The sequence below is a fragment of the Canis lupus genome, chromosome 6 (genome assembly GCF_003254725.2).
Source record: "Canis lupus dingo isolate Sandy chromosome 6, ASM325472v2, whole genome shotgun sequence".
Taxonomy (NCBI): Eukaryota; Metazoa; Chordata; class Mammalia; order Carnivora; family Canidae; genus Canis; species Canis lupus.
Window position 1 is genome coordinate 14,947,471 of NC_064248.1, and position 27,386 is coordinate 14,974,856.

Consider the following 27,386-nt stretch of genomic DNA (forward strand, 5'->3'; position numbering starts at 1 on the left):
TGAGATATTTTTGGAATTTCTGGCAATATCACCCCATGTCAACAACTGTTGTTCTGGAGGAGGGAGCCTCACTGCCTCAGCCAACCCTTTGGACCCCGCTGGAAGTGGGTCACACCAGGGCACAGACATGTCTCCTTCCATGAGTTCCTGGGGATGAGCTTCCCACTCTGTGGAGCTGGGTCTGAGGCAGCAGAAACCATGACTGGGATGCTGAGTGTTCCTGTTGATACCCAGAATAAATGTGAGCTGCCCAGACTGCCTCCAGATCTGGGCAGCTTTGGGCTTTGTTTCTGGTTTGTTTATTTGTTTGTTTGTTTGTTTGTTTTTTCAGCTGAAATACTGGATTTCTCCAAGTCTGTGTCTTGGGCCTTTCTGTCTTCTGTTCACCATGTACCTGTCACCTACTGCTGGGCTGCCCTGCCAGCGTCTCTGGAGCACTGTCTCAGCCTGTTCACTGGGTGGGCAGGCTGGGGAGTCACTAGAGTCCTCTTTCTTACCAACAACGTAGGGAATGTCTCTGTAGAGTAAAAATTCTGCTTGCACAAGCTCTGTAGCTGGGCTTCTTTCTCTGAGGTGCTGGCAGGCATGTCCCAGCTATATTCACTAGGAGATGCTTGGGAGAGCCACCACTGGCTCCCTGTGGCCTGTCTGGCCTGTTGCGTTGGGTGTGCCCCTCCAGAAGTGAAACGTGATGAGGATAGTGTGTTTCAGCCCCTCTCATCCTCCCCAGGAAGCAACAGCCACTACAGGGACCTTCTTGGATGCATGATGGGTCCAGAGCTGACCCAGAAAGGCAGCCTTTAACCAGGATTCCCATTCTGACCTCAGCGTTGTCTCCTCTAGGACACTTGAGTTGCCTGCCCTGATTGGGCTCTGGGGAGAAGGCAGCAGCCTGAATCCTAGGATGCAGTGCACCCTGACTCCATCAGTACCACCTGTGGTCCTTGGCCCAGGCAGACCCTCGTGCATCCCCAGAGCATGTGATCAAACAGACTAGAGGCTTGAGCATCCTCCCTCTGGCGCTCAGCAGCACTGAGTTCATTAGGATTGTTTTGAGGTTGAGGCACATTCCTCTGCTCCTCCTGCTGGTTATGGATTCATGGAATTGGGTAAGGCCCTTGGGATCGAACTGTGTATCCTCCCAAATTAAACTGAAATACACAATCTCTATTTAAAGGTTATGCTGTGGTAGTGAGCCAGCCTCCAGAACCATTAGCATTAAAGTTTCATTATGCTTTGGAGCTGTGAGTGAGTTTGGCAGGCCAGGCCTCCTTGCAAGGAAGGAGGGACTTGTTTGTCACCAGAGGAGACAGGCAGGTCAGAGACTGGTCCACACTGACCCTGCTGCCAGTCTATGCCTGACGCTTGGGCAGCTCCGCCAAGGAGCCTCGTCTCCTGCCCCTGCTCTCATCTGCTTCTGTTCAAGGCATAGACCCCTAGAAAGCTCCCCCTGCAAGTGTTCATCTGTCTCCCACTCTCTGGGTCTCACTCAGGGGTGAGTTCTGTACACGAGGTTGCACTCTGCGGACTCTCCAGCCAGACTCCTCAGAAGAAAGGGAAAGAAAACACAGATTACCAACGTCAGAATGAGAGGGGACAGGAGCGCATGTTATTTTCCTGGTGGGTATAAGGTACATGTTGTAGTTTTGGTAAGCATTTCCCTAAGTGCTGGTGATGTGGATGGAGTGTTTCCTCATGTGCTTGCTGGCCACTTACATGGTTTCTTTGGAAAAATGTCCTTCTGGATCCTTCACCCATTTTTAAATTGGGTTTTCTGTCTCTTTATTGTTGAGTTATAGGACTTCTGTAGGGGTTCTTCATAAATTATAGATACTGGATCTTCATCAGATAGCTAATTTGCTGAGTGTCTTCTCAGTCTCTCGAGGATGTCCTTTGGTGTGCACAAGGTTTTGGCTTTTATCCATTTTGTCATTGGTATTCTTGGTGTCCTATCAGTATCTGAAACTTGCTACCTCTGAGGTCATAAAGATTTACTCCTGTGTTTCCTTCTAAGAGTTTTATAGTTTTAGCTCTGACACTTAGGTTTTAATAATTTGGAGTTGATTTTTGAAGATGATGTGAGGTAGGGATCTCCCTTACTACTTCTGCCCGTGGACATCTAGTGGTCCCAGCACATTTATTGATGATCACTTGACCATAGATGCTTGGATTTATTTCTGGATTTCAGTTTGGGTCCCTTGATCTGTTCATCTATCCTTTGTCAGCACCACACTGTTTTGGTTACTGTCACTTTGTGTAAGTTTTGAAAATAGTAAATGCGAGTCCTCCAACTTTCTTCTTTTTCAGAATTATCTTGCTATTGGGGTCTTTTGTAATTTCATATGAATTTTAGGATCAGCTTTCCCACTTCTGCAAAAAAGACTGAGGATTTTAACAGGAATTGCATTGAATCTGCAGATCACTATGAGGAAGATTGCCATCTTAACAGTGGTAAGTCTTCCATTCAGCCTATGAACACGGAATATCTCCATTTATTGAGGTTTACTTTCATCTGTTTTAGCAATGTTTATAGTTGTCAATGTGTATGTATTTCCTCCTTGGTTATGCTTACTCATGAGTTTCTTACTGTCTCTGATGCTCTTGAGAATGGAATTGGATTGTTTGTTGATTGTTACTGCTAATATGCAGACATGCCACCAGTGTTTGTGTGTTGATCTTGTTTCCTGCCACTTTGCCAAATTCTTTTTAACTCCAATACTTTTGTGAATTCTGTAGATTTTTCCATTTATGAGATCATGTCATCTGTGAGCAGAGATGCTTTATTTCTTCCTTTCCAATATGATGGCTTTTGTTTCTTGCTCTTGCATGACTGCTGCTACTGGAACTCCGTTCCATGTCCAGTGGCAGGGGAGAAAGTAGACATCTGTGTTTCCTTCTTGATCTGAGGGGGAAGCTCTCAGTCCCTTACCGCAGAGCATGATGTTCTCCGTGGGTGTCAGAGAATGCCCTCTATCAGGTCGGAGAGATTCCCTTTGACTCCTGGTTTGTTGAACATTTTTATCATGAATGGGTGTTGGACTTTTGCCAAGTGCTTTTTCTGACTCAGTTGAGATGATCGTGTGGTTTTTTCCCCCTCATTCTGTTACTGTGGTGCTTTGCATTAATTGATTTTTTTATGTCAAGCCACTCTTGAATTCCTGGCGTATGACCCTTTCAGATGCCTCCAGTGTGGCCAGCTACTACCTTGTTGAGGTTTTGTGTGCCTGTTAAGGGTTCTTGGTCTTAGTTTTCTTTTCACGTGATGCTCTCTCTGGCTGTGGTTTCAGGGTGATGCTGGTCTTGTCGAATAAGCTAAGAAACGTTCCCTCCTCTTTAACTTCTTGGAAGAATTTGGGAATTCTCTGTTAGTTCTTTTACATGACTGATGAGTGTTCACTGGTGAAGCCCTCTGATCCTGAACATTCCTTTGGTGGGAGATCTTCTTGCTGACGGAGCCTCCTGACTTGTCACAGGTCTGCTTAGCTCTTACATTTCTTCTTGAGTTTGTCTGAATCGTCTAGGTGGCCTGTAGGTGGACAGATGTTCCAGGATCCTCTTGCCGTCCTTCTGACTTCTTAAGGTCAGCCACAGTGACTCTGCTCTCCCTTTGCATCAGCATGTGGACCCTTCTTTCTTTCCTTTCACCAGGCTAGCTAAACGTGTGATGGTTTTACTCACCTTCACTCTCAAGGCCATGCTTTTTTCTTTGAGGACTTGAAGGGGATTGTCTTCTGACTTCTGACTTACTCTGTGTCCATCAAAAGCCTGTCATCTCCATCAAGCTTCTCTGTATCTTGTCTGTGTTCTCTGATGATGCTTTCTAGAGAGGGCTCTTTTATGATGATGTACCTTGTTGCACTCTTCTATGGGGATTCTGTGTTTCTTAGCTCTGGGGACTTGCTGTCCTCCTCCTCTGGTGAGTGTCCGCTCACCCACAGTTGGGGTACTGCGACTTGTCCCCCACCCATGTGTGCTCTTCTCATTTCTGAAAATTCTTTTTTCATTGTGAATCATTCCTGTGGCTGTGTCTCCAAGCTCCCTGACCTCATCTTCCAGCAGGACGACCTGTATCTTTTTATTTCAGGTGTTGCTGTTTATGTTGCTACAAAGTTTATATTGGTCTTCCGTTTCTCCTCATGTCTATACTTAATATGTAAAGTATGGAATTTAGTGATATTGACTGTTTTCAGTCATTCTGTGCACATCTGTGTTGGGGGGACGCAGATGTGTGTATTCCTGTGAAGATCCCTGAGGTTCGTTCAGGGATCTGGTGAAACTCCTTAGACATAATCTAATCTGGTCGGGTGGCATTTTATGACATTCTGGGCGGACCCAGGGCTAATTATCCCCAGCTCTGGGCCTTAGCCTGCCTGGGTGCTCTGCCTGGTGCCCCAAGAGCTGGGGCTTTGGAGTCCAGCTTGACAGAGATGGTGCTTTTCCCTCCTGGCTCTTCTCATTCTTCACTGTTTGGTCTGGGGGTCTTTCCTGTCCTGCATATGCCAGTCAGGTTCTGCTGTGCACTTGTGGTAGGCCCTGCATACCCCCTTCACCATAAGTTCTGGCCACAAAGGCCTCCCCACACTCCTGACTCTGCCTTCTCAGCCTGAGCTGGGCTATGTTCTGGACTCACCTAAGATGGCAAGCTGGGATGACCGTTGGGCCTGCCTCATACCTTCCAGCCTTCTGTTCTCCCAGAGGTGTTACCCCAGTTCCTGTGCTTGATCCATGCTGACGTGAGGGCCTGGTTTCCAGGTTTCTAGAATTAGACCTCGAGCTCTGTTGGCCCTTGCAAAGGCACCCTGACACGGCAGTGGCTTGTCTCCCACCATTCTCTGCTGTCTGCATGTGGCTGCCAGAGTGCAGGACTCTGCTGGCGGCCCCTGGAGCAGGCCCCTCTCTGCGGTTTGGGGTTAGGGCCTGCCCCGCATGAACGGAGCCAAAACCCCAGAGCAGGGCAGTGGTGATACCTACGTTTATTCAGCAATTTGGCGAACGCCATTTAGTGCTCCTGGCACTCATGGGGGCCTGGAGGCCAGTGCTGGGCTCAGTGGATGCCGCTTCTCTGGAACGTACGGTTCCTGGGGCAGAAAGCCAGAGGGATTGGTAAAGACCTGCAGTCAGGACATGAGCCGCCATGTGGGCAACTAGCCATGGTTGGCTATCAAAAGCAAAGGCTCGACTGGTGGCCTGCTCTTGGGTGGATGCTAGCCTGGGCTCTAAGCCAGTAAATGGATATTTTTAGTGTTTTCTGACTATTTGAATTAGCAATGCCTGTACGCTGTATGAAGTGAAGATCGTGAAACACAGGCAAGATGGTAGAGTGAAGCCATCTTCCCACTTGGCAGCCCTTTCTCGGAAGGCTGGGAGTGTCCCCAGCATCTGGTGTGTGGGTGGGCTCTGTAGTCCCTGACTTGGTCATGCAGCCTGTGATGCAGATGCTACCACTTCTCTTTCAAAGTGGAAAAGTCAGAGGCTTGGGCATTTCATGTTATGGGGATGGCCGGACCTTCCACCAGGTCCGAAGCCATTGGCTTCTGACACTTGGCAGGTCTGCTTCCCGGGCCCCATGTGTGTTTGGCTCCATGTTCAGGCCTAAAAATGGCAGCAGAGTGTCAGCTGGCACATGGCTTTGGAGGAACATTTACCTCTTTGGCCTTGGCTTGCTAGCCTACAGAACAAAAAGCAGCAGCCTCAGAGGGAGCCATGGACAGGGCCGTCATGTCTGGCTTCAGGGGTCAGGGCATCCCCAGGGATGCCCACTGTCCAGTGTGTGACCACAGTCTGCCAGCAGCCGGGCTCCCTAGGCGTTAGATTCGTTTAGAGCAGGCATTGCTGGTAATTATGCCTGTTAATTTGGAGATCAAGCCCAAGAAAGGAATATAAATTTGTGTATTAACTTCAGAGGCTGGAAAGGCAGAACAGCCTCTCTCTGGGAGATACGTGTAGAGATGAAGCAGGGAGCTTTGCGGAGTGGTTCCCAGGGGCGGTGGCAGGCCCAGGATCTCGTCCGGGGTATATGTGGCCCGTGATCTTGGTCCTAGTTGCGAGCTCTGCCTTGGGCCACGTGCTACAACTACACACGGCCCCTGTGAGGGTGCCTCCCTTCCGAGCCCTACTTGTGGGCTGGAAGTGGTTTTAGAATGGCTCACAGAATGGCCCTCGTGGTTTTGTCATTTAGCAAGTCTCTCAGAAGATGCAATCCAATTAGTCCCATGTTCTTTTTTTTAAAACCACCTCCAAATACAGATTTTTCTCAGTCAAGTATGAAATAGGTAGTTGCAGACTGCAATATTAATGCATTTCCAATTTTCACTTCTTCCAGTGCCAGGTCATAGCAGTGTGGCTTTGCCTGGCTTAAAAGGCAACCTGAGCTCTTGTGCACACCCCCCTCCCCCGCCCTGGGGCAAGCAGGGCCCAGGCCTGAGGGTGGAGGAGGGAGGGGCCATGGGCCAGCCTGTGCACCCTCCAGAGGGGGTGACTGAGGGGCTCTGCAGGGAGGGTGCTTCCACTCTGGTGTGTGTCAGGCCCTACAATGAGCATTTGCCTCTCAGTTTTCTCCCTTCCTGCTCAGACCTCACTTTACAGATGCGGAAATTGAGTTCAGCGTGTGTGTGAATGAGCACAGAGGCTCCTTGGCAGTGTGGTGAGGGGCCCTGGAAAATAGGCCATGGCTGCAGACAGCCCTGAACCCCATGCCCAGCTGTTCCCCGAAGCCCCTCCTCCAGTGGGCCCTATCAAAGCCTGACTGGTTTCCCTCCTTTTAAATATTGACCTGTTGAAGTAGTTTCTGAAATGAGGTGTCTGGTAGGTGAACAATCTCCAGGTCTTTTTCCTTCCTGGATGGCGTGTTTCCTTGCATATTTACCCTGGCTCTACTCACCTGCCCAGAGAAGTCCTGGCAGAGGCCTGGCTTATACACTGGCTTATACACTTATATGTGCCAAGGCTGCCTGGCACATAGCCTGGTGCAAGGGAAGCGCCAGGTATGGGCTTGTGTGGGTCATCCATTTGCTCTGGTGCCCTTGCCTGCGGGCCTGGACCACCCTTTTTGTGCCCTGCCTGGGCTTAAGAGGTGAATGGAGTGTATCTACCTGGGCCAGTGGGAAACAAAGTCACACAAACAGTGCACGGGGGCTGGCATTTCTGGTTTGGTGAAGAAGGTGGCCTTAGAGATGGATCTGAACGGTGGCTAGGGATCTGACCTGCAGACAGGCATCTTGTGTCCTGTGTGCTGGCTACCACCCCAGTTTGGGGAGCTGGGGAGTGCAGGCACCCCGAGGGCCTTGGCATGAGTGGGCTATAGTTGTTGGAGGGTCAGGGTACCTACCAGGCACTAGCAGTATAGGAGGGGGTCAAGTAGAAAGCCTGTTAGTTATGAGTCAAGCTTACAAGTTAAAAGGGCCTGTTTTGCTTTGAACACTGTGGAATAAGTCAGCATTTTTTCCTTCTTTCCTGGAAATTGTCCAAACGTACCAAAAAGAATAAAAGCCAAACAAGGCAAACCTAAATTTGGGCCCAACAGAACTACAGCTGAATCCCTGGCCCCTTACACCGGAGGGAGCTGGCCCTCAGCAGTGGCAGTACTGGAGGCGCGCAAGATGGTGCCCAGAAGTGAAGCTACTGAGAAAGAACAGTGCTCTGTGACTGACTCTGCTGGGGTTCAAGGGGCACCCCTGTTTGCCCTGCAGTGGGGTAGGCGTGGTGGCCACAGGCAGGGAGGCAGAGGCCAGTCAGTTCAGACAGGTCTGAGTGGCTCTTGGATGTACAGGGAGCTTGTGGCTTCCCTTCATGCAGAGAGAGGTTGGGTAGGTACACAGGACTCAGAGCCACCTGGTCAGATTGGGAAGAAGAGAAGGCAGCTCATCCTTTCTGCAGTCTGGACTTTTGCACAAAGCTACATTGAATGAAAGTCACCTTCACTGATGAGTTATAAAGGCAACATCACACAATTTTGTAAAACCCAGAAGTTTTGGAGAAAAGCAGATAACAAAAAATTTTCACAGAAAAAATTAACAACCTGACCTTGAGCAGATGAAAATTAAGAGAGTTTTGCTGCAAATCTGGGGATATCCGTGGAGCCGGAACAGAGGCTGAGCTGGAGCTGGTGGCCCTGAGGGCTGAGGTGCATGTCTACAGGGAGCAGTGGCTGGAGCTGAGCAACCAGCATGGAGCTCAGGAAGCAGGACCAGGTGGGTGCCATGGATTCTGCAAACGTGGAGTTGACCTGTTCTGTGGAAGTTCTCAGGAAGGGAGAAGACAGGAGCAGACATGGCAGCAGCAGTGTTCAGCCACGGTAGCTGAAGGTTAAAACAACGTAAGTTAACATTGTGTAGCAAGCACACATTTAACTGTGGGCAGTGGACAGCAAGAGGTGAGATATGTCCGACTCGTCATACATCCGTTGTAGGAGGTGAACAGGAACTGTCGAAAGCAGAAAAGTGCAGATATTGTATCAAGTAAAGAGTTACGAAAGTAACCACTACAACAAAAAGATACAGACTCTTATAAAGATCAAGAGAATTTCACACAAAAGAGTAAACAAGATGAACAGGGCACACATATATCATCAATGTTCAGAAAGAGCAGAAATGGGGAGAGATTTGGGGGAATCATCAAGGATGCCACCATGAGGAGAATTTGTTTTACTTCGTGACCCGTGATATTTCAAGTGGGCCAAGAATCAGTGATGGAAGAAATACAGTCTGTTTTACATGAAACCCTCAACCCCAAAACTAAAGGATACTCTTTTTGTAAAGTGCTCATAGGAGATGTTTACCAGAATTCACCATATGTTGACAATACAGAAAATCTTCATAAGCTCAAACAGGTAGAACTGATGGAGACATGCACACCTGATCACAATGTGATGAATTCCAGGTTATGAACGAAACAAAACAGAAAAAGAAAACCCTAACCTCCATCTTTAGCATTTCTTGGGTCGAAGAGGAAAGGGCATCTGGAAATGCACGGAATCTAGAAAACATGTCTCAGAGCCTTTGGGAGGCAGAACAGAGTTGAGAAGAAAATTTACAGATTAAATATTTATATTATTGAGCAGGAAACTGTGAATAGAGATAGATTAGACCCCGCTCAAGAACTCAGGAAAGGAAAACAAAATAAGCCCTAGTAAAGGAAAAACTAGGAATCTGCAAAGATCAAAGCAGAAGTTAATAAAAAAGTGAAAAATAGTGGAAATAATAAATAAATCCAAGTGCCTGTGCCCCAAAATAAAGCCAGTAAAATGTATGAATCACTCACAGTCCCAGTGAAAAATAAGTAGATGTGCCCTCCTCCACACAAGAACTGAGAATCATCAGAGTTTCCGGCAGAGAGGAATGTGGGAGCCCCCCTGGTGCTCAGCCCTCAGGTCCTACTCGTGGTGCCCCACAGGTGTGGATGTGCATGGTCCGGAGCCAGCCCAGGGCTTCTGCACTGGATCATGTGTGAGCTATACCTCAATGGCAAAGGAAGAAAACTTGGAAGTAAATCTAAAAAGAATAGATGTAAGTTATATCACAGATCGACTTAAATACAAATCTGAGTAGGGACTCCTGGGTGGCTCAGTGGTTAAGTGTCTGCCTTTGGCTCAAGGCATGATCCCAGGGTCCTGGGATCGAGTCTCACATCAGGCTCCCCATGGGAAGCCTGCTTCTTCCTCTGCCTCAGTCTCTCTGTGTCTCTCATGAATAAATAAAATCTTAAGAGAAAAAAACAAATCTGAATAAAATGAATACTTTCTAGGAATGTGAAACCTATTGACTCTGGAAGTGATAGAAATGTTAAAGAGACCAGTTATACATTTGTTGCAAAATGGCTGCTCCTGTCCTTCCCCAAAGAAAAGAAATTGTATCAGATTGAGGCAGTTTTGAGGGAGATTCTGTGAGAGCATCAGGTGTGTGCCCCACACATGCTGACTGGAGGCTCTGAGGGGGAGACTTTTGGGAGGTGAGTGACAACTGTGCGGTGTGGGTGTCGTGCATGCACGGGATTCAGGCTGCGGATGCCACCCCAAGCACCTGGGACGCGCCCCACGGTTTCCCCCACATTGGACTGCTGGCTTGATTTTTGGGTATGTGCTCCATATTTGCTGAAAAGGCATTTTACAGAAATCCGTGTTCAGTCTTTATGAAATATGAACACATGGATAATTTCTCAACATAATAAAGTATATTTATTTCAGCCCCAAACTGACATGCTGTAAGTTAGAGCTTCAGCTCCCAGGAGCCACAAAACAGGTTCAGGACGTCCTGGGTTCCTGGTGTGGAGGTGCAGCCCCCAGGCTGGGAAGGAGGGAGGCCACCAATCTCTCCGGCTGACATGATCATGAACCGAGACCGCCTGCTGAGAGCTGCTGCAGCAGCTGGAACAGCGGGCAAGGGTGGGGAACAAAATGAATGCCCAGGGATTTTCAGGCCTGCACGTGGAGACACAAGTTAGACAATACAAGAAAATGCCTCCCATGTACAACAGCGGGCACAGACAGGAAGAAGCCCCAGGCCTGCTGCCTGTTGGGGTGTGTGTGTGAGGCTGACAGCACCCCCGTGAATAGGACAGGCAGCTGTGTCCTCACACACTGACTCCCCAGAGTGGGCATTGATACAGTCCCAGTGTTCTCTAAAGCAATTTTGTTGGGGTGTTTGAGGGGAGTGATGGGGTGGGAGAGAGAAAGGACCCTGACGTTGTGGATGGAACAGTGGATGGAAAAGGAAGTCAGAAGCAGGGGTAGAATGTGGTGAGTGACAATGTGGAATCATACATCTGTGAGGGCCATCATGCTTCAGGATACTCATACAGGGACATCCGGGTCCATCTGGGGAAGGGAGGTCGGTCACAGGAGGATACTCGCTGTGGGGAGCTGCTTACACGTGGGGGGACCAGCACACCCCAGAGCCGCCTTGCCCCAGCATTGACCTCATGGGATCAGATGGGAAGCTGCAGAAACCTTCGCCCATGAGCGATGGGTCAGCAAGAGGTGGGACATTGATGGGGTGGAGTTCACGGAGCCACACATGTGAACCAGGGAGGCTCTTCTTGTGCTGGTTGGGAAATCTCTCCAAAATAGATGAAGGGAGAAAATGAGAGTACAAAACTGTGTGCAGGCTGTCACCGTTTTTCTAACAGAGAAATAAACGGAAGAACCTATTCATATTTGCTGGTGGGAGCACAAGCTGATTCTGGAACCCCACAGCCTAACGGCTCCAGTGGGCTGTGGGTAGTGCCTAGATGACTAGGGTGCTTTGTGCAGGTTTCTGGGGGGTATACGTGTTGTGTGCCACATCAGAACCTCAGGTCCTAAGGCTGCATAAGGTTTACAGCTCCCACAACGAGGGGCCAGGACTGTGGCATCCCTGGGAAATGTCCTGCCTTGCAGCTCTGCAGACCAGCTTTGTCTGCTGCATGGACACTTGTAGCCGTGAGGTGTGTCTCCCTCCTCTGCTCAGCACCTCTTCTGCTCAGCCCTCCCACCGAGAAAAGACTGAGGGGGATCTTCCCAGACAGGACTCAGCTGGTTCTGTGTCCTTCCAGGAGAGTCATCCTGTTCTAGTGAGGCCAGTGTGTCCACTGGCCTGTTTGGCCATGGCCGTGAAGAGGGCATAGGACCCACCTCCTGCGTGCATGTCTGGGTGGCATACGAAAGGAGCGGTGAGCCTGGCCAGTTCAGGGAGGTGTGCGTGTGGGAGGGGCAGGAGAGGCCCCAGACACAGTGGATGCCGCTTCACCGTGAGCATGGGCAGGCCTTGGTCCATGTCATCACGTCATGGTGCCACTATGTGATCGTGTAATGCCTGTTCTGTGCAGGGGACCTCATGCCAGTGGGCACTGGCAGGCATGCGTGGAGCAGCTGAGTGTGTGGAGACTAACTCTCTCTCTTCCTCTGGAGACATTGCCAAGGCCACTCCAGCTCGTGCTTGCTCTCCATGACCAGCAGGATGGGGGAGCCCACTTGCACAAGGGGCCCACTTGGGACCTCGATGATTAGTATTGAGGCCTCACAGGCTGGACGCCTCGGGCCTCATAGGCTGGATGCCTCGGGCCCAAGAATTCCTAAATAAGCTGCCTCAGGAGACATGGAGACACTACTCCCTCACCCCTGGACCATGCTGATGGCTGACACCCTTCCCGGAGACACTGTTTGTTTCCAGTTCAGGACAGCGGCATCATCCATGTCCTGGGAGCTCTCAGCCACCCCAGTTAAGGGGCCTGGAGGGTGGTGAGGTGGGTCTGCAGACCTGGACTGGCCCTGTCATTCCTAGCCTGTGCCTGTGGGTGGGCGTGCCTGAAATCACCTGTCCCTTGAGCCTTTGTGGAGTCGGGTGGGAAGACCGAGTGGCCTCCCTTTGGGGCATCAGGACGGGCCACTGTGGGGAGTGGCCGTGTAGGAGCTGTGTGGTGGGGGAGACTTGTGTCTGCCTTGCGCTCCCACCCTGCCAGCTCCCCCTAAGCGCTCACCAGACTGTCACAGTCGTTGTTCCATTCAGGGACTTCTGTGGGGCTCTGGAGCTTGACACACCTGTCAGCTCACACCTGTGCTGGTTCCTGTAGCTGACTGAGGTCATTTCTAACAAGTAACGACTTATCAGAGGCCATAGAGGATGTCTGCCCTAAGGACAGCTCTTGTGTGATAAACACAATGCGGCGAGCTCTCAGAGTGGCAAAAACTGCAGGTCCATGGTCCTGGTGCTGTGCCCGCCACCCACAGGACTGCGCCTTCCGCGAAAGCCCTTTGAGAGATGAAGGCCCACCTGCCCCCTCTCCCAGTCTCCCATTCATTCACAGACAAGCTGAATGCTGAGAGATCGGGGGCATTCAGAGCACCCCATGGGCTGAGATGGCCAGAAAAACAGCCGAGCGCAAGAGTCCCATAAAGGAGCCTCAAAACCCATGTCTGTGCCACAGTAGACCAGCCTCGGTGCATGTCGGGCAGTCTGAGTGCGACTGGGAGTCAATTCTGGGGTCTGTGTCCCCAGTCCACCACGCCCCTGCTCTCCTCTCTTGTTGTGTAATTGGTTACTGAGTGTTCTGATCCAAGAACCGGGCGTACAGCTACCAGACTGACCACAGTCAGATCAAAAGGACAGAACCACATCTGGCAGACGGTGCCGTCCGGAATAGCCCTGGACTCTGGGAATGGAAGTTCTGGGGGCTGTATGCAGGCTCGCTCTCGTGAAGGCCCTTGCACTGCCCTGTGCCTGCACCTGGACCAACAGGCAGGAACCCCCCTCCCTGCTCCTTCTCTGGCCCCAACCAGCACCCCCCCAGTTACCATGAAGTCCCTATTCCCTTCCAAGCAATCTGTCCATCGTCTGTCATTCTGCAAGGGAATTTGAAGCAGCAAATAAATAAAATACCATGACTATTAAAACAGATCAAAGCTTTGGTAAACTCAGACTGTGTTCTTTCCAGTTGCTGTAACCTCCTTTCCCCAGATTTTGATGTTTCCTGTTAGCATGCTCCAGAATGTCTTGTTGTCCTGGAGGTGGACACAGAGAGAGAGGTTGCTTCTGCGTAGCTGGCAGGCTGTGAGGTGCAGCTGCCTGGGTCCTCAGGACACGGGGTAGCCCAGGAGATGACGGCTCTGCCCCCAGCACCACCCTCTCCCCACAGAAGTCAGTTGCAGGATCTTGGGTACTTAGGGCCTGTTGGGATAAGGGGCTGCAGCAGCATCTCCTGCTGACCTGCCTATGCTCTCTTCTAGCTGGAGATGGAGGTGAAGATGCTACAGTCTCAATCCAGCACCGCCGAGCAGAGCTTCCCACTGTCCAGGGAGGAGGTGAGCTCGCTCAGGTATGTCAGCACCTCTGGCCTCTGGGCCTGCCTTTCTGAATCACAGAATCCTCTGCACAGACTTGGCTCTTCCCCCAGAGCTGAGGGCCAGGCAGGGTCCTGCTGTCTGTGCCATGGCAACAGGGCCTGTGAGCAAGGGCTTGTCTGGAGCTAGGCACAGACAGCCCTATCTCAGAAGGGAGCTGCTCACAGGGTGCTTCCCATGTGCCTGCTGGGCCACCCTCAGCCTATGTATCGAACCAGCTCAGAGCACCTCCTGTTTCCCCCAGAGGTTTTCCTGATGCCTCCTGACCCCATCCTGACACAGCACCATGCCTGGTGAGGAGTAGCTCAGCTGGGCTCCTCTTCACTCCCTGGTCCGGGAGAGGTAGCAAGTTCTAAAGGAGGAGGTTTTCAGGGAGACTGAGGCAGAGCTCCCCTTGGGTCACTGAGCTGGCCCTGCTGTTTCAGTCTGTTACTGGAAAGTGGCTGATGGGCAAGTAGATGCCATCTCCCCAGAAGTTCTGGGTGCAAAGCGAGTGCAGGCCAAGCAGCCTTGGTTCTGGGGTGCTCTGAGTGCCTCCACGGGACAGGCCCAGGGTGCACGGGTTCCCATCCTCAGGTGCTTTTGGTGGTCGGGGAGATGTGGGCAAGGACCCTGCTGCTTGGTGACGTTGCCTGGGGCTGGGGTGTGAGCTGGCCAGGCCCTGTGCCCCTCCTTGGGCCAGTGTCCTCCTCTGACTGGGCAGACAGCCCTCCTTTGCAGGTTGTAAGAACTGGATGCGAGACTGCATGTGGGCCATGGATGTCTCCATGGGAAGTGTGTGGGTGCCAGTGATGGCGTCCTCTGGATTCCAGGTTTCTTCCATTGTTTTCAGCACTTCTCTCATGTCAGGACCTCAGCCTCATAGATAGCTGTCACTAGAGATGCCTCCTGCTCCCCAATTCCAAAGTCGCCAATTTGTTATTCTCTGACTTGTTCAGAAAGGAGCATGTGGGATGGGCGTCCTTTAGGCTGAGCATGAGGACCAAGCAGTGGTGAGCAAGGGTACATCTTCTCTCTTCCTGAATTTTACAGTTTAACAGGGATTGGGAGGATGTTACATAAAATCCGGTCTGCAGCATCGGGCTGCAGGAAGCATGGCAGAGGTGCTATGAGAACAGGTGTCCATGGGGTCTGCGGTGTGATGAGCTCTGTGGGTGGGCCAGGCAGGGGCGGGGACCCCAGGGGAGTAGGGAGGCGGCAGTATGTGAGGACGTGGTGTGGAAGGAAGGACTCCATACTGGACAGAGACCAGCAGGGCATGGGGACCAGGCCAGGCCAGATGAGGGCCTGGTAAGGATGTGGCCTTATTCCCAGGAGCTGGCAAAGATTTCAGGGCACAGAAGCAATCATATCTGTCATGTAAAAGCTTCCTGGGCTGTCCTGAGTTGGGGTCTGGAAGAGGGGCTTGGCAAGGGGACAGCTGTCTCCCAGCCAAGAGTCAGCTGAGGATCTGCTATGGTAACGTCCCCGTGAAGAGATGCGGAAAACACTCTCCAACACCTGACCTCTAGGAGCAGCCCCAGCCCAGCGATGAGTGCAGTTGGAATCTGAGGGTAGGCTCAGGGCCCTGGAGAGCAGGTGGGGTTTATTTGGGTCCTGATGGTAAGTAGGTGAGGAGGAGTGGCACAGGGGCTCCCGGGACACAGATAGGTGGCTTCCAGGGGCGGCATGCTGGATATGATCCTGAGGGGCCTTGAGTGATGCCCTGGGAGTCTCGTGCCAAGTGTGGGAATGCAGATGAGAGGCGGCCTCCAGGCTCTGCCTTAGCGCCTCTCTGGCCATATGGCAGGTAGTTGGGACCCTTCTCTTATGGACTTGAGCCTCCAGGTGCAGTGGTTAGCAGGACCCCCTAGAGATACGAGTGGGACTTCCAGGACCTTGTCTGCTGTCAACAGAGCAGGGCCGGCTGTGCTCTCATTTGTGTAGTCTGGCACACCTCTGGTAGATTCATTTTTATTTATTTTTAAAATCTAAATAAAAGGCTTTATCAATGATATGCTGTACATCAAGATCAAAGCTGCCTGTCCCCACCGTCTTGTTTGGTGAAAGCAACTGTGGGAGACAAGCCTTTGTGGCCAATTAATAGAAATTGGGTCGGCAATTGTGTGGACTGCTTGCCAGGACACGTGCACATTGCCCTCTGAGTTTCTGGCCGCTGGACGGGGAGCTGGAGCCACATTTGACAGCACAGGACTTCGTGCACTTCCCCCTTGGCCCTGTGGTGAGGGCACCTGCTGGGCAGGCTCTGGGGTCCACCAAGCACAGCCATAGGGAGCCCCTGACCCCTGCCCTTTCCCTGGACCAGTAGCTGGGAAACAAGGTCTGTGAGCCCCTGCCAGCCCCTCAGCACTGGGTTGTGGGCAGATCCCATGGAGCACCCCGCCATTCACCCCATGCACCTGGTGCCTCTGCTCCTCTTGGCATCCCCTTTATAGTAAATGTTCCAAAGTGGTGCCATGCCTCAGTTTTCCCTGTGTCACATGCCATACTTTGCTTTTCTGGGAAGCTGCAAGGAGCCATTCAAAGTGGCCCTTCAGCTGGGGGTGGGGATGCCGACAGGCAGCAACCCCCCACCCCAGGAGGATGCCCTGGCCCCTTTGCTCCAACTCCTCGCATAAGAGAGTGGGGGGAGCCCTAGTGCCCCTCCCCACTATCTTTGTAATTTCTTGTTGCCTAGATGCAGAGGAGGCCGAATGGGTTGCTCATGGGCTGCTGGCCCTAGGGGACGGGGATGGGCACAGGCAGATGGGTGTGTTACATGTGAAGTGCATGTGCATTCGGTGTGTGGTCGAGGACATGAGGGGCTGGTGATGTGTTAACTGCACATGTCACACAAACACACACACGGAACATTGCTCTTTAACGAGCAAATGAGGGGACTCTCCTCAAGAGATTTAAGTGGAGGCTGCGAGGCCCTTTCAGCTGAAATAAATCCTGGTTCCTTTCTGGTGTCACATGGCAGCTCTAGCAGATCTGAGTCATTTGTGGATTCACGCCCAACTCTGCCGCACCTGCTGGGCCCTCCCACCACTCCTGGCTTAGCCCTAGACCCTCTCTGCCACCCGAGACCTCAGCCCCCCTCAGAGGATGACAGGCCCTGTGCCCTGTGGTTCCACTCACACCATTTTCAGAAGGCAAAGTACTAGGCTCTTACTCAGTTTTTTAAAAAAAATCTTATATAGATAGTCCTTGTAGAATATCCTGTGTTCTGTGCACCTGCAAGTCCACGATCAGAAAGACATAGAGCCTGCCCCCTGAGCTCCCAGGGCCAGTGGCTGATCTCAGAGATGAGGGCAGCGCTGGAGAGGCCCTGGCAGCCCAGTCCCCACCCACAACTCAGGCCTTGAAGGCAAAACCAGCTTCCCTGCATTTCAGACCTGCTGATGCCAACTCCTTTCAGACCTGGGGCTGTGGGCCTCAGTGAGTGGTCCTGCTGGGGAGGTGGTGTGGCCAGGAGGAGGCAGCCCTCCAGCCCTGGTGCTCACAGGCCATGAGCTTGTCCTCCAGCACCGGGTTTGTCAGAGTCAAGCAGGGAGCCTGCAGGCATCTCTGTGGCCTCATGCTCCCTGCCGATGGGGCAGCTCTGTTGGGAGGTTAGATAGGGAAGCCTGTGGTCAGCACTGAGCCATGGGCACCTCTGTGAGCGATGTCCTGACGACCACATGTGGGCCCCTCCGTCAACCCCCTGCTCCACGGTCTGAAGATGGTGGCCTCGCCCGGAGGCCATGTGCCAGCCCGCGGTGTCATCTGCTTCTCTCCACCCTGCGCTGACTTGTGCGGTGGGCTGTGGATGAGGCATGTGCCTGTGTCTGTCTCTCTTAAGGCCTGAGTCTTCTCCTGGCACCCAGAGACCCACTCTGCCGTGGCCCTGTGTTCATGAGCTACATGGGGCGCTCAGCGGCCCATTCCATTCCTCACTTCCATTTCTCTAGTACCTCTTTGAGACTAGTATCACTTGGGTATTAAACTTTCTGAATTAGTGCTCTGTTTTAAAAACATTTTTGATCATATTTTTCATCTTTTTTTTCTATTTTCTATAAATTTTCTTAGATTTATTAGTCTTATTGTATTTCTGCTGTGATGTTTCTTAAAATTTCTTGTTGTATGGTGGTTGTCCTTTGAATATCTTTCTATATGTAGGACTCGTTGTAGCTTTATGAGTAAACCATGCTTGCACCTGTCCGCCCTTCATGGACAGCGTGGCGGGTATAAACCAGACCTTGGTCTTTCGTGCTAGATGCTGTCCTCAGGAGTGTGGTGGCCTGGAGGGCTCTGCTGGGCCACCTCCCAGGACCTCACAAGTGGTGTGTCTTTGGGGAAGATCCTGTCTGTGAAGTGGAAGTGCTGCCATTGCCTGGGAACTGAGGGAACAGAATGGCAAGCTCAGCATCACTATGGAAACCTTCCCATGGTCCCCTGGTCACCGCGGTGACTTTGCACTTTGGTATTCCTCGGCCTGGAGAACTGCTGTTTTCTCTATGAAGAAAATAAACCTCTGATATTCCTCTAAGATGGGGAGAGAAAAAGGTGATGGAGGACACCAAGGAGGTCACAGAGATGATGGCTTTTCCAAGGATCTCCAAGTCCCATTCTGGTCAGTCAGCCCCTTCCACCTATGTCCTCACTGTATAACTCAAAACCTGTCGTGGCACACAAGCAGGGAAGACCTGGAATAGGAGAAGAGGTGGCCCACGTGAGACTCTGGGACTTGAGCGACGTGGTGATGAACCCCCTGAGTCCCTGGCTGAGGAGCTGCCTAGGCTGCCAGCTGCAGACATACCCAGGACGCTCCAGAGAAAACTCTCCTGACAACACCTGCCCCATGATGACCAGCAGGAGCACTCAGGCCCCACAGGCCATGTCAGCTGGGCCAGCAGTAACCCACCTTCCCCTCCAGTCCCTAGAGCAGCAGTGCCAGGGGTGTCAGTAGGGCAAGGGAAGCCGGCCTTCTGTGCCCCGCTGAGCAGAAGCCACCAGCACCCAGATTTCCCCACCTCCTTGGCATCTAAGAGTTGAGGCTAGATGGCAGCGGCCTGCTTACCTTCTCCCACTGCCGCAGGCTCCACAGGCTTGCCAGGAAGCCTGTGCTCCAACCTGGAGCAGCGAAGTGGCCCTTGTTTTCCTGGCCCTGGTGTCTGTGGGACCCCATGGGGAGCCCAGCTTACAGCCCACTGTGTGCAGGCTACCCCCCTGCCCGCATGGCGTGAACGGGGCCCACAGGTGGTGGGACTTGCACCTGCCTCCTGGACCTGGCACTGCCGCTACACAGGGGCTACTGCCTAGAGCAGATTCACTCGGTTGCAGGATATGGTAGAAAGTCTCAAGTCGTACCCAGAGCCAGGCTATCAGCTTGAACAAGAGGAGACAATCAGCAGACAGCAGCAGAGCAATGACGTCGGTGGTAGAATTATCTGACAAGGATCATAGAGCAGCAGTCATAAAAATGCTGCAGCAGACAAGAATCTTCTTTAAACAAGCGAAGAAATGGTAAACCTCAACACAGAAGGAGAAATGTGTTGAAAACAGACAAAAGCCCAACAGAAATGTCTGTAGACCTCGAAAATCCATTGACCAAAATGCAAAGTTCCTAGAGCAGCCTCAGCAATGGGGCAGAGGTGGATGGATGGACAGACGGCACCAGTCAGAAGGACAGAAAACAGGCTGATGGCTGACAAATGGGAGCAGAGCTACTGGGATCCGGCCCCGGAGATAAATATACATTGATGGGAGCCCCAGAGGCCACAGAAAGACGAGCTGGAAAAACATCTGAAGAAATAATGATAGTTCCTCAGATTTGGTGTAGGGCATAAACATAACAGATTTAAGAAGCTGGGTGAGGGATCCCTGGGTGGCCCAGCGGTTGAGTGCATGATCCTGGAGTCCTGGGATCGTGTCTCTGCATGGAGCATGCATCAGGCTCTCTGCATGGAGCCTGCTTCTCCCTCTGCCTGTGTCTCTGCCTGCCCCCACCCTCTCTCTGTCTCTCTTTCTCTGTCTCTCATGAATAAATAAAATCTTTAAAAAAAAAAAAAAAGAAGAAGAAGCTGGGCAAACCCCATATCATATAAAACACAGAGATTCATACATGATACATGCTAATTAATGTGAAAATTAGAGACAGGGCCTTGAAAGAAGCTGCACAGCTGTCCTGTGTGTGTGTGGATGCTGCTTAGAGCACCGTGGACCTGTCCTCTGGGGCTGGTGAAGTGCATAGCATCGTTCCTGCCCTGCGAGAAGCAGACTGTCTTGCCAGGGAAAGTGTGCTCCAGGGGCGGGTGGGAAACCAAGCCTTTCTCAGAGTGCAAGTAAGAGACCTGCCCTTGCTGAGTGGCCAGGGGAGCATCCTGGATAGGTCAGGTTAGCAGAGGAAAGCTCAGGATTTCCCACATGGGAGGAGGGCAGTGGCATGTTTGCTGACCTCCACACGTTTGCTAACCCCCCCCTTGGGGGTTGGAGGCCCATGACCTTATGCAGTGGTGGCGCTTTGTGTGGGGGATGACAGGCCAGGGTGCAGAGGTGGGGGGAGCCCTGCCTCTGCTCCTCAACACGGCATACAGTCACACTGCTGACTGGGGGGCAGATGTATGTTTGAGTGTCTGAGGTAACCCCAAGCTGTACAGTGTGCTGCACTCAAAACCACTGTCAGTAAAATACAAAAGAGTCTTAAAACGGTCCAGGGAGCCCATTGGAAGGCAAAACATAAGAAACAGAGGCATAATCAGGAAACAAATAATATGATGGCGGCTTTAAGCATTAGCAAATCAGTAATACTTTTAATGGAAATGATCTAAATGCACCAGTTCAAAGATAGAGACTGACAGGTGGATAAAAACACAGGACCTATCCTATTCTGGAAACAAGAGGCTCCGAGCAGCCACAGCCACCTATGTGGGTTGACAGGGGAAAGGTGAAAGATGGGGTATCACTCACATGTTCATTTTTTCAAATGTGGCTGCATTAACTAATATCAGATAAAATATACATGAGAGCAAAGAAAGTAGCTGTGGACAAAAAGGGCTATAGGGTGAGGACCAGTATAGCAGGAAGATGTGATGATCCCTTGGGATCATTACCTTAAGAGCAACGGACCAGTTCCTTAAAAACCACAGACTCATGAAACTCAACCAACATGAAATATATTATCTGCATAGTCTTACAAGCATTAACAAATTGAGTTCATAACTAAAATGCTTCCCAAAAAGTTATTTCCAGGCCCACGTGTATCCCTGGAAAATTCTAAACACTTAAAAGAGTAATTTGCATCAATTTTATTCAATCTCTTCTGGAAAAAAGAGGAGGTTGTCAGGGTTTGGGAAAGGGGTGTGTGTGTCTCGAAGAGGATAGAGGATGGCATGAGCAGCCTTCTGTGTTGATCCAGTTCTGCATCTTGTCCTTGGTGGTTACGTAGATCTGCATGTATGCTGGGATCTTATGCAGGCTAGCGAGTAGGAATCTCTGGAGGCCACACCATCTCAGCCTTCTTGGGTTTGATACTGAACTATACTTGTTTCAGGTTGTTGCAGATGAGGTGAAGAACAGGTGGTCCTCCTTGTACTTTTTTTGCAAGTTCCTGTAATTATTTCCTGAAAAGTAAAAAAAACGAAAAAGAAAAAGAAAAAACGAAACAAACAAAAAAACCCCACCACACCTCCAAACAATCTTCCAGTTTGAGCCCTACCTTCACCATTTCCAGAAGTGACTGCTGGTTACCCATTCCTGAGACTGTGGAAATTTCTTGGCTTTTCCATTGCCGCTCTAGGATTTAGATTTTTGAGTTATTTACTACTCTTCCATCTGCTGTCCAGCTTCTAATGGTCTTTTGATGTTGTCCCTTCTTTTATTTTCTTTGTCCTCTTGGGAGTACAAAGTACAGGAAAAAGAGTAAGGAAAGCTTTTACTCTTGTGTTAGTGAGATTTTCAGAGAAATTGCACTTACATGTATGTATAGAAGCCACAATCTCTCACTGGAATCTTGGTGTTTTTTCCATTTGTGTATGTTTTATAAACAGTGAAGCACATCATTCAAACCCTGTTTCTCCACTTTATAACCTAACACTTTCCCATATTTTTGCAAGCTCTTTGTAAATGTTAATGGATAGTCTATTCCAAAACATAGTTAATTAATCTACTTTTGGAGCTTGAGTTGTTTCAAGTTTTCAGCCATTGAGAACAAACTACAATGAACACTCTGCATTAACTGTTGTCCGTGATGGGTCTCAAAAGCCTGGCAATATTTAGACCATGGAAATCTGGCTGTGTCTAGGATTCTGATGCATCGTGCTTTTGAAAGTGATGACAGCTCCTTGCTCTAATAGTGGTGGTAATCGTTGTCGTCAAAGCAGCTAGCCTTGATTCAGTACTTTCCATGGGCCAGGCTCTATACCTGTGCCTTCTCTGCACTAGTCTACAGAATTCTACAAACAAACAGTCCAAAGAGGGATTTATTTTATTTTATTAAAAAGTTTTTATTTATTTGAGAAAGAGAAAGAGAGAGAAGGTGGAGGGGGGTGGGGGCAGAGGGAGAAGGAGAGGGAAAAGCAGCCTCTCTGATGAGCAGGGAGCCAGATGTGAGGCTCAGTCCCAGGACTCCAGGATCATGACCTGAGCTGAAGGTAGATGCCTGACAGCCACCTAGGCCCCTGCAAAGAGGGATTTAGAAACTAGTGTTCTACTGAGGATAGTTCACCTACAGTAGAAAGCATCCCTTTAAAAAATACAGTGTTAGACACCTGGGTGGCTCAGTGGTTCAGCATCTGCCTTTGGCTCGGGTCTTGATCCCCGGGTCCTGGGATCCAGTCCCGCATTGGGTTCCCTGTAGGGAGCCTGCTTCTCCCTCTGCCTCTGTCCCTGCCTCTCTCTCTCTGTCTGTCTCTCATGAATAAATAAATAAATAAAATCTTTTAAAAAAGTAAAATAAAAAATACCGTGTTACGACTGGTGGAATACCAGGGGCAGGGTCATACAGTTGTCTACCCAAGCATGGGACTAAGACTTTGCTTTCTTTTTGGAAAAGGTTTAAACAATAATGAAACTAAATAAAAGCCAGTCTACTTTTATTATTAGCATGTACCTTCAATTCTAAAGAAGGTGAGCAATAAAATTACCCCCCCACACGCCCAGTGGTGTAGAACATTTGATAGATGTGCACACGTACATTCACCATCACAGTAAGGTACAGATAAGGTACAAAACGTTACTGGGAGGTTTTTTAATATTTTACTTTAAAAATTATTATATAGTAAAATTGCCTTATTTCATGAGGGGTGCCATTCTATGAATTTTAATTGCCCCCTAGTTGGAGTACAAAGTAATTTCATCACCTCAAAATCCCCCTTGTGCCCTTTTGTTGTAACCACCCACCTCCACATGGTGGACTCCTTGGCAACCATGGATGCCTTGTCTATTTTTGTCAGGAATGTCTGATGAATGGAATCCCATAATATGTAACCTTCTGAGATTGGTTTTGCCTTGCCAATGTCAAGGTAAAGGTTGTTTTTCCCTCTAGCAAGGCATTAACCTTAAGACAATGGAAACTTCCTGAGGAATGTCACACATTATCCCACCCTGGATGGGGATTGTTTGTGGAATATCAGTTTCTGCTTTGTCCTCAGCTAGCCCTCTAAGAGGTTCCCCATCTTTTCCCCCCTAAGCAGTTTTGACCCTTAAATCTTTAAGGTTGTTGAAGATGGAAGGTCTTATCCTCCATAACTTCTTCCTGCTGAGTAGGGGCGTAGAGATGTCCATACCTATGGGTCCATATGGTCAGTTGGGGAGCATATCCGGGAGTTACAAAAAGAGGGAGGCAACCCACTCCCTTTCTGATGACTATTGCTTTCTAAGTTTTGAGATCAAGAAGTATGAATATTCCAGCTTCATTCTTCTTTTTCAGGATTATTTGAACTCTTCCGACATCTTAACCACATTAAAGTCTTCCTATCCGTGAACATGGGATGCCTTCCATTTATTTTGATTTTCTTTTATTTTTTTGTAAAATTTTATTTTTAAGTAATTTCTACCACAGTGTGGGGCTCGAACTTACAACCCCAAGATCAGAGTCACATGCTCTTCTGGCTGAGCCAGCCAGGTACCTCTTCTTTCATTTCTTTTAGCAATGTTTAGCAATTTTCAGTACATGCCCCTTTATGTCCCTGAGTAAAATTAATTACTAAGTGTTTTGTTCTTTCTGATGTTGTTGTAAGTGAAATTGTTTTCTTAATTTCCTTTTCAGATTGTTCATTACTAGTAGACAGAAATAAAACTGAGTTTTACATACTGAAGCTTGCAGCTTCCTGAATTCATTTATTAACTCTAATGAATATGTGCTTGTTTTGCAGATTTTTTAGGGTTTCTAGATTGTGGCAGTTGCAAATATAATTTTCTTTCTTCCTTTCTAATATGGAAACCTTATATTTCTTTTTATTTCCTAACTGCTATGGCTAGAATTTCCAGTAGTATATCGAATGGAAGTGGTAAGAGCAGGGATCCTCATCTTAGTTCTGATCTTAAGGAAAAACGTTTCAATCTTGTACCCTTGAGATTGGTAATAGCTGTGGGTTTTTTAAAAAGTGCCCTTTGCCATGTTGAGATTCCTGTCTGGTCTTAGCTGGCTGAGTATTGATGATTGTCAGATGCCTTCCCTGCATCTGGGGTTTTTCTTCATCCACCAAAGTGGTATATTTCATTGATTGATGTTCATATGTTGAGACAATCTTGCATTCCTAGTACAAATCCCACTTGGTCATGGTGTATGATCTTTCCAATATGGTGCTGGATTTTGTCTGCTAGTGTCTCATTGAGGATTCTTACCCTATTCAACAAGGGTTATTGGCTTGTAGTTTTCTCTCAGTGTCTTTCTCTGGCTACAGTACCACCATAATGCTGGTCTTATAGAGTGAATTTGGAAGGGGGACCTCTTCTTTAACTTTTTGGAAGAATTTGAGAAGGATTGGTGTTAATTCACTTATGAATGTTGGTAGAATTTACTGTGAAGCCATCTGATCCTGCACTTTTCTTTGCTGCTGTTCTATCGCTGCTTCTATTTCCTTGTTAGTTACTGGTCCTCTCAGATTTCTGTTTCTTCTTGTGTCATTTTGGTAGTTTGTGAATTGCTAGGAATTAGTCTAGCTTATCCAATCTGTATAGTCACCCACAGTCTTGTCTGGCAGTCCTTTTTATTTCCAAAAAAAAATTAGAAGTAACATCCTATCTTTCCAGTTTTTATTAGATTTGGACCTAAGTATGTCTTTTTATGTCAGTTCTAAATTTTGCTTTATTTTGGTTTAGTATTGTGTGTTGCTTTTATTCAGACATGATTGATTTTTTTTTTTTTTTCAGTTACTCACTTCGTGTCCTGCACCTTATTTCATTTTCTTATCAGTTCTATGAGGGTTCTTTTGTTCAATTCCTTGGGACTTTCTAACATAGATATTCTGTTGTCTATAAATTTGGTCAGTTTTACATCTTCACTGGTATGCCTGTGGTCTTTGCTTTGTGCTGTTTGGGACTTCAGTACAATATTGACAATGGGGTGATAAAGGCAGACACCTTTGCCTTATTCTTGGTCTTGGGGCTGGGGGAGTATTCAGTCATAAGCCACTGGCAATGATATGAACCATAGGGTTTTTGTTAAGTGTCTTATCAGGATGAAGAAGTTCTCTTCTATTCTTGATTTATCATGAAGGGATACTAAATTTTTTCAGGTCCTTTCTTTTTCCTTGAATTGATTGATATTATCATGTGGTGTTCCTTCTTTAGATGGTTGGTATGAAGGATGATATTGATTTATTTTTCAATATTGAACCAATCTGACACCCTGAGATGAGCCCTCCTTTGTTGTAATGTACTACCCTTTTTACATATTGCTGGATTCAAGCTCGCTAATGTCTTGTTGATGAGTTTGTGTCCATATTCGTGAGGGATGCTGGCCTGTAGCTCTCTGGTACTGTTCTTGTCTGTTTTGTATAGCATAATGCTGACCCCCTGAAATGAGTTGGGAAGCATCCCCTTCTTTGTTTTCTGGAAGAGATGGTGTCAAATTGGCATCACTTCTTTAAACATTTGCACCTAGTAAACCATCTAAGCTTGGATATTTCTGTTGTGTGAGGTTTTTGACAGTGTGATGTCTTTACTAGCCCTAGAAATTCACAGGCTATGTACTTTATCTGGGGAGAATTTGGGTAGATTGTAGAATCGGTGCATCTACGTAAATTGTCAAGGTTGTGTGTGTGCAGTAGTGCACACAGCGCCTTTCTTGTTTATCTGTAGGATCTGCAGTGAAGCCTCTCGCTCCTGTCCTGTTTTTTCTTTTCTTTTTCTTCTTCTTCTTTTTTTTTTTTTTTTTTTTTGCCAGTCTTGTGGTGGTTCACAGTTTAATTGGCCTCTTCACAGAACTAGTGTTTGGTTTTTTTCATTTTTCTGTTTTGAGTTTCACTGATTCCTGCTCTTTATATATCCTTCCTTCTGCTAGCTCTGGATATATTTTTTTCCTTTTCTTTCTAGTTTCTTAAGGTGGAGCCTTAGACTATTGATTCGAAATCTTGTTTTCTAATTATAAACATTCACAGCTACAAATTTTTCCCCAAGCATTGCTTTAGCTACATCACACAGTTTTTTGTTTTTTTTTAATTTTTTATTTATTTATTTATGATAGTCACAGAGAGAGAAAGAGAGAGAGGCAGAGACATAGGCAGAGGGAGAAGCAGGCTCCATGCACCGGGAGCCCGATGTGGGATTCGATCCCGGGTCTCCAGGATCGCGCCCTGGGCCAAAGGCAGGCGCCAAACCGCTGCGCCACCCAGGGATCCCGTCATCACACAGTTTTGTATGTCATGTTCTCGTTTCATTCAGGTAATGCTACTTTATAATCTCATCAGTTGTTTCTCTAAACAATGTGTTATTTAGATGTGCAATGTTAGATTTTCAGGTGTTTGGAGATTTTCCTGCTACCTGTCTGTTACTGACACCTGGTTTAACCCATTATAGTCTCTGAATATAGTTTGTATAATTTCAATTTTTAAAAATGTGTTTAGGTTTGTTAAATGCCACAGGAATATGATCTATCTTGGAGAATGTTTACCTGTCCTTGAGAAGGACTCTGTCATCATGGGGTACTGCGTTGTACCCATTTCCATTAGGCCTGCCTGGTGGACGTTTTGGGTGGCCCGCCCGCCCTCCCTCCCTTCCTTCCTTCCTTCCTTCCTTCCTTCCTTTTTTTTTTTTTTAGATTTTATTTATTTATTCATGAGAGATACACACAGAGAGAGGCAGAGATACAGGCAGAGGGAGATGCAGGCTCCATGCAGGGAGCCCAATGTGGGACTACATCCCAGGACTCCAGGATCACACCCTGAGCCAAAGGCAGACGCTCAACCGCTGAGCCACCCAGGTGTCCCTGGGTGGCCCTTTCTGCTTGCAGTGTCTGCTTGCTGCTGAGAGGAAGTGTGAAGGCTCCAGTTGCACTCTCACTCCTTTACCTCCCTCCAACTCCACCCATTGTTGTGTTGCATATTTTGACATTCTGCTTTTAGCAGCAAGTATACTTAGGATTATTGTGTCCTGGTGAGTTAACCCCTCTACA

The 27,386-nt window shown here is 48.8% G+C and overlaps 1 protein-coding gene across 8 annotated transcripts in view; it reads left to right on the forward strand.

Annotated features, from left to right (window-relative positions):
• Nucleotides 1-27,386, forward strand: part of MAD1L1 (mitotic arrest deficient 1 like 1) — a 347,527-nt gene that overhangs the window by 212,176 nt on the left and 107,965 nt on the right. For all 8 annotated transcript variants that reach the window (XM_035718311.2, XM_025416062.3, XM_049111198.1 and 5 more), the window contains one exon: nt 13,697-13,785. In XM_035718311.2, coding sequence (XP_035574204.2) covers nt 13,697-13,785 — 89 coding nt within the window. The remainder of the gene's footprint in view (nt 1-13,696; nt 13,786-27,386) is intronic.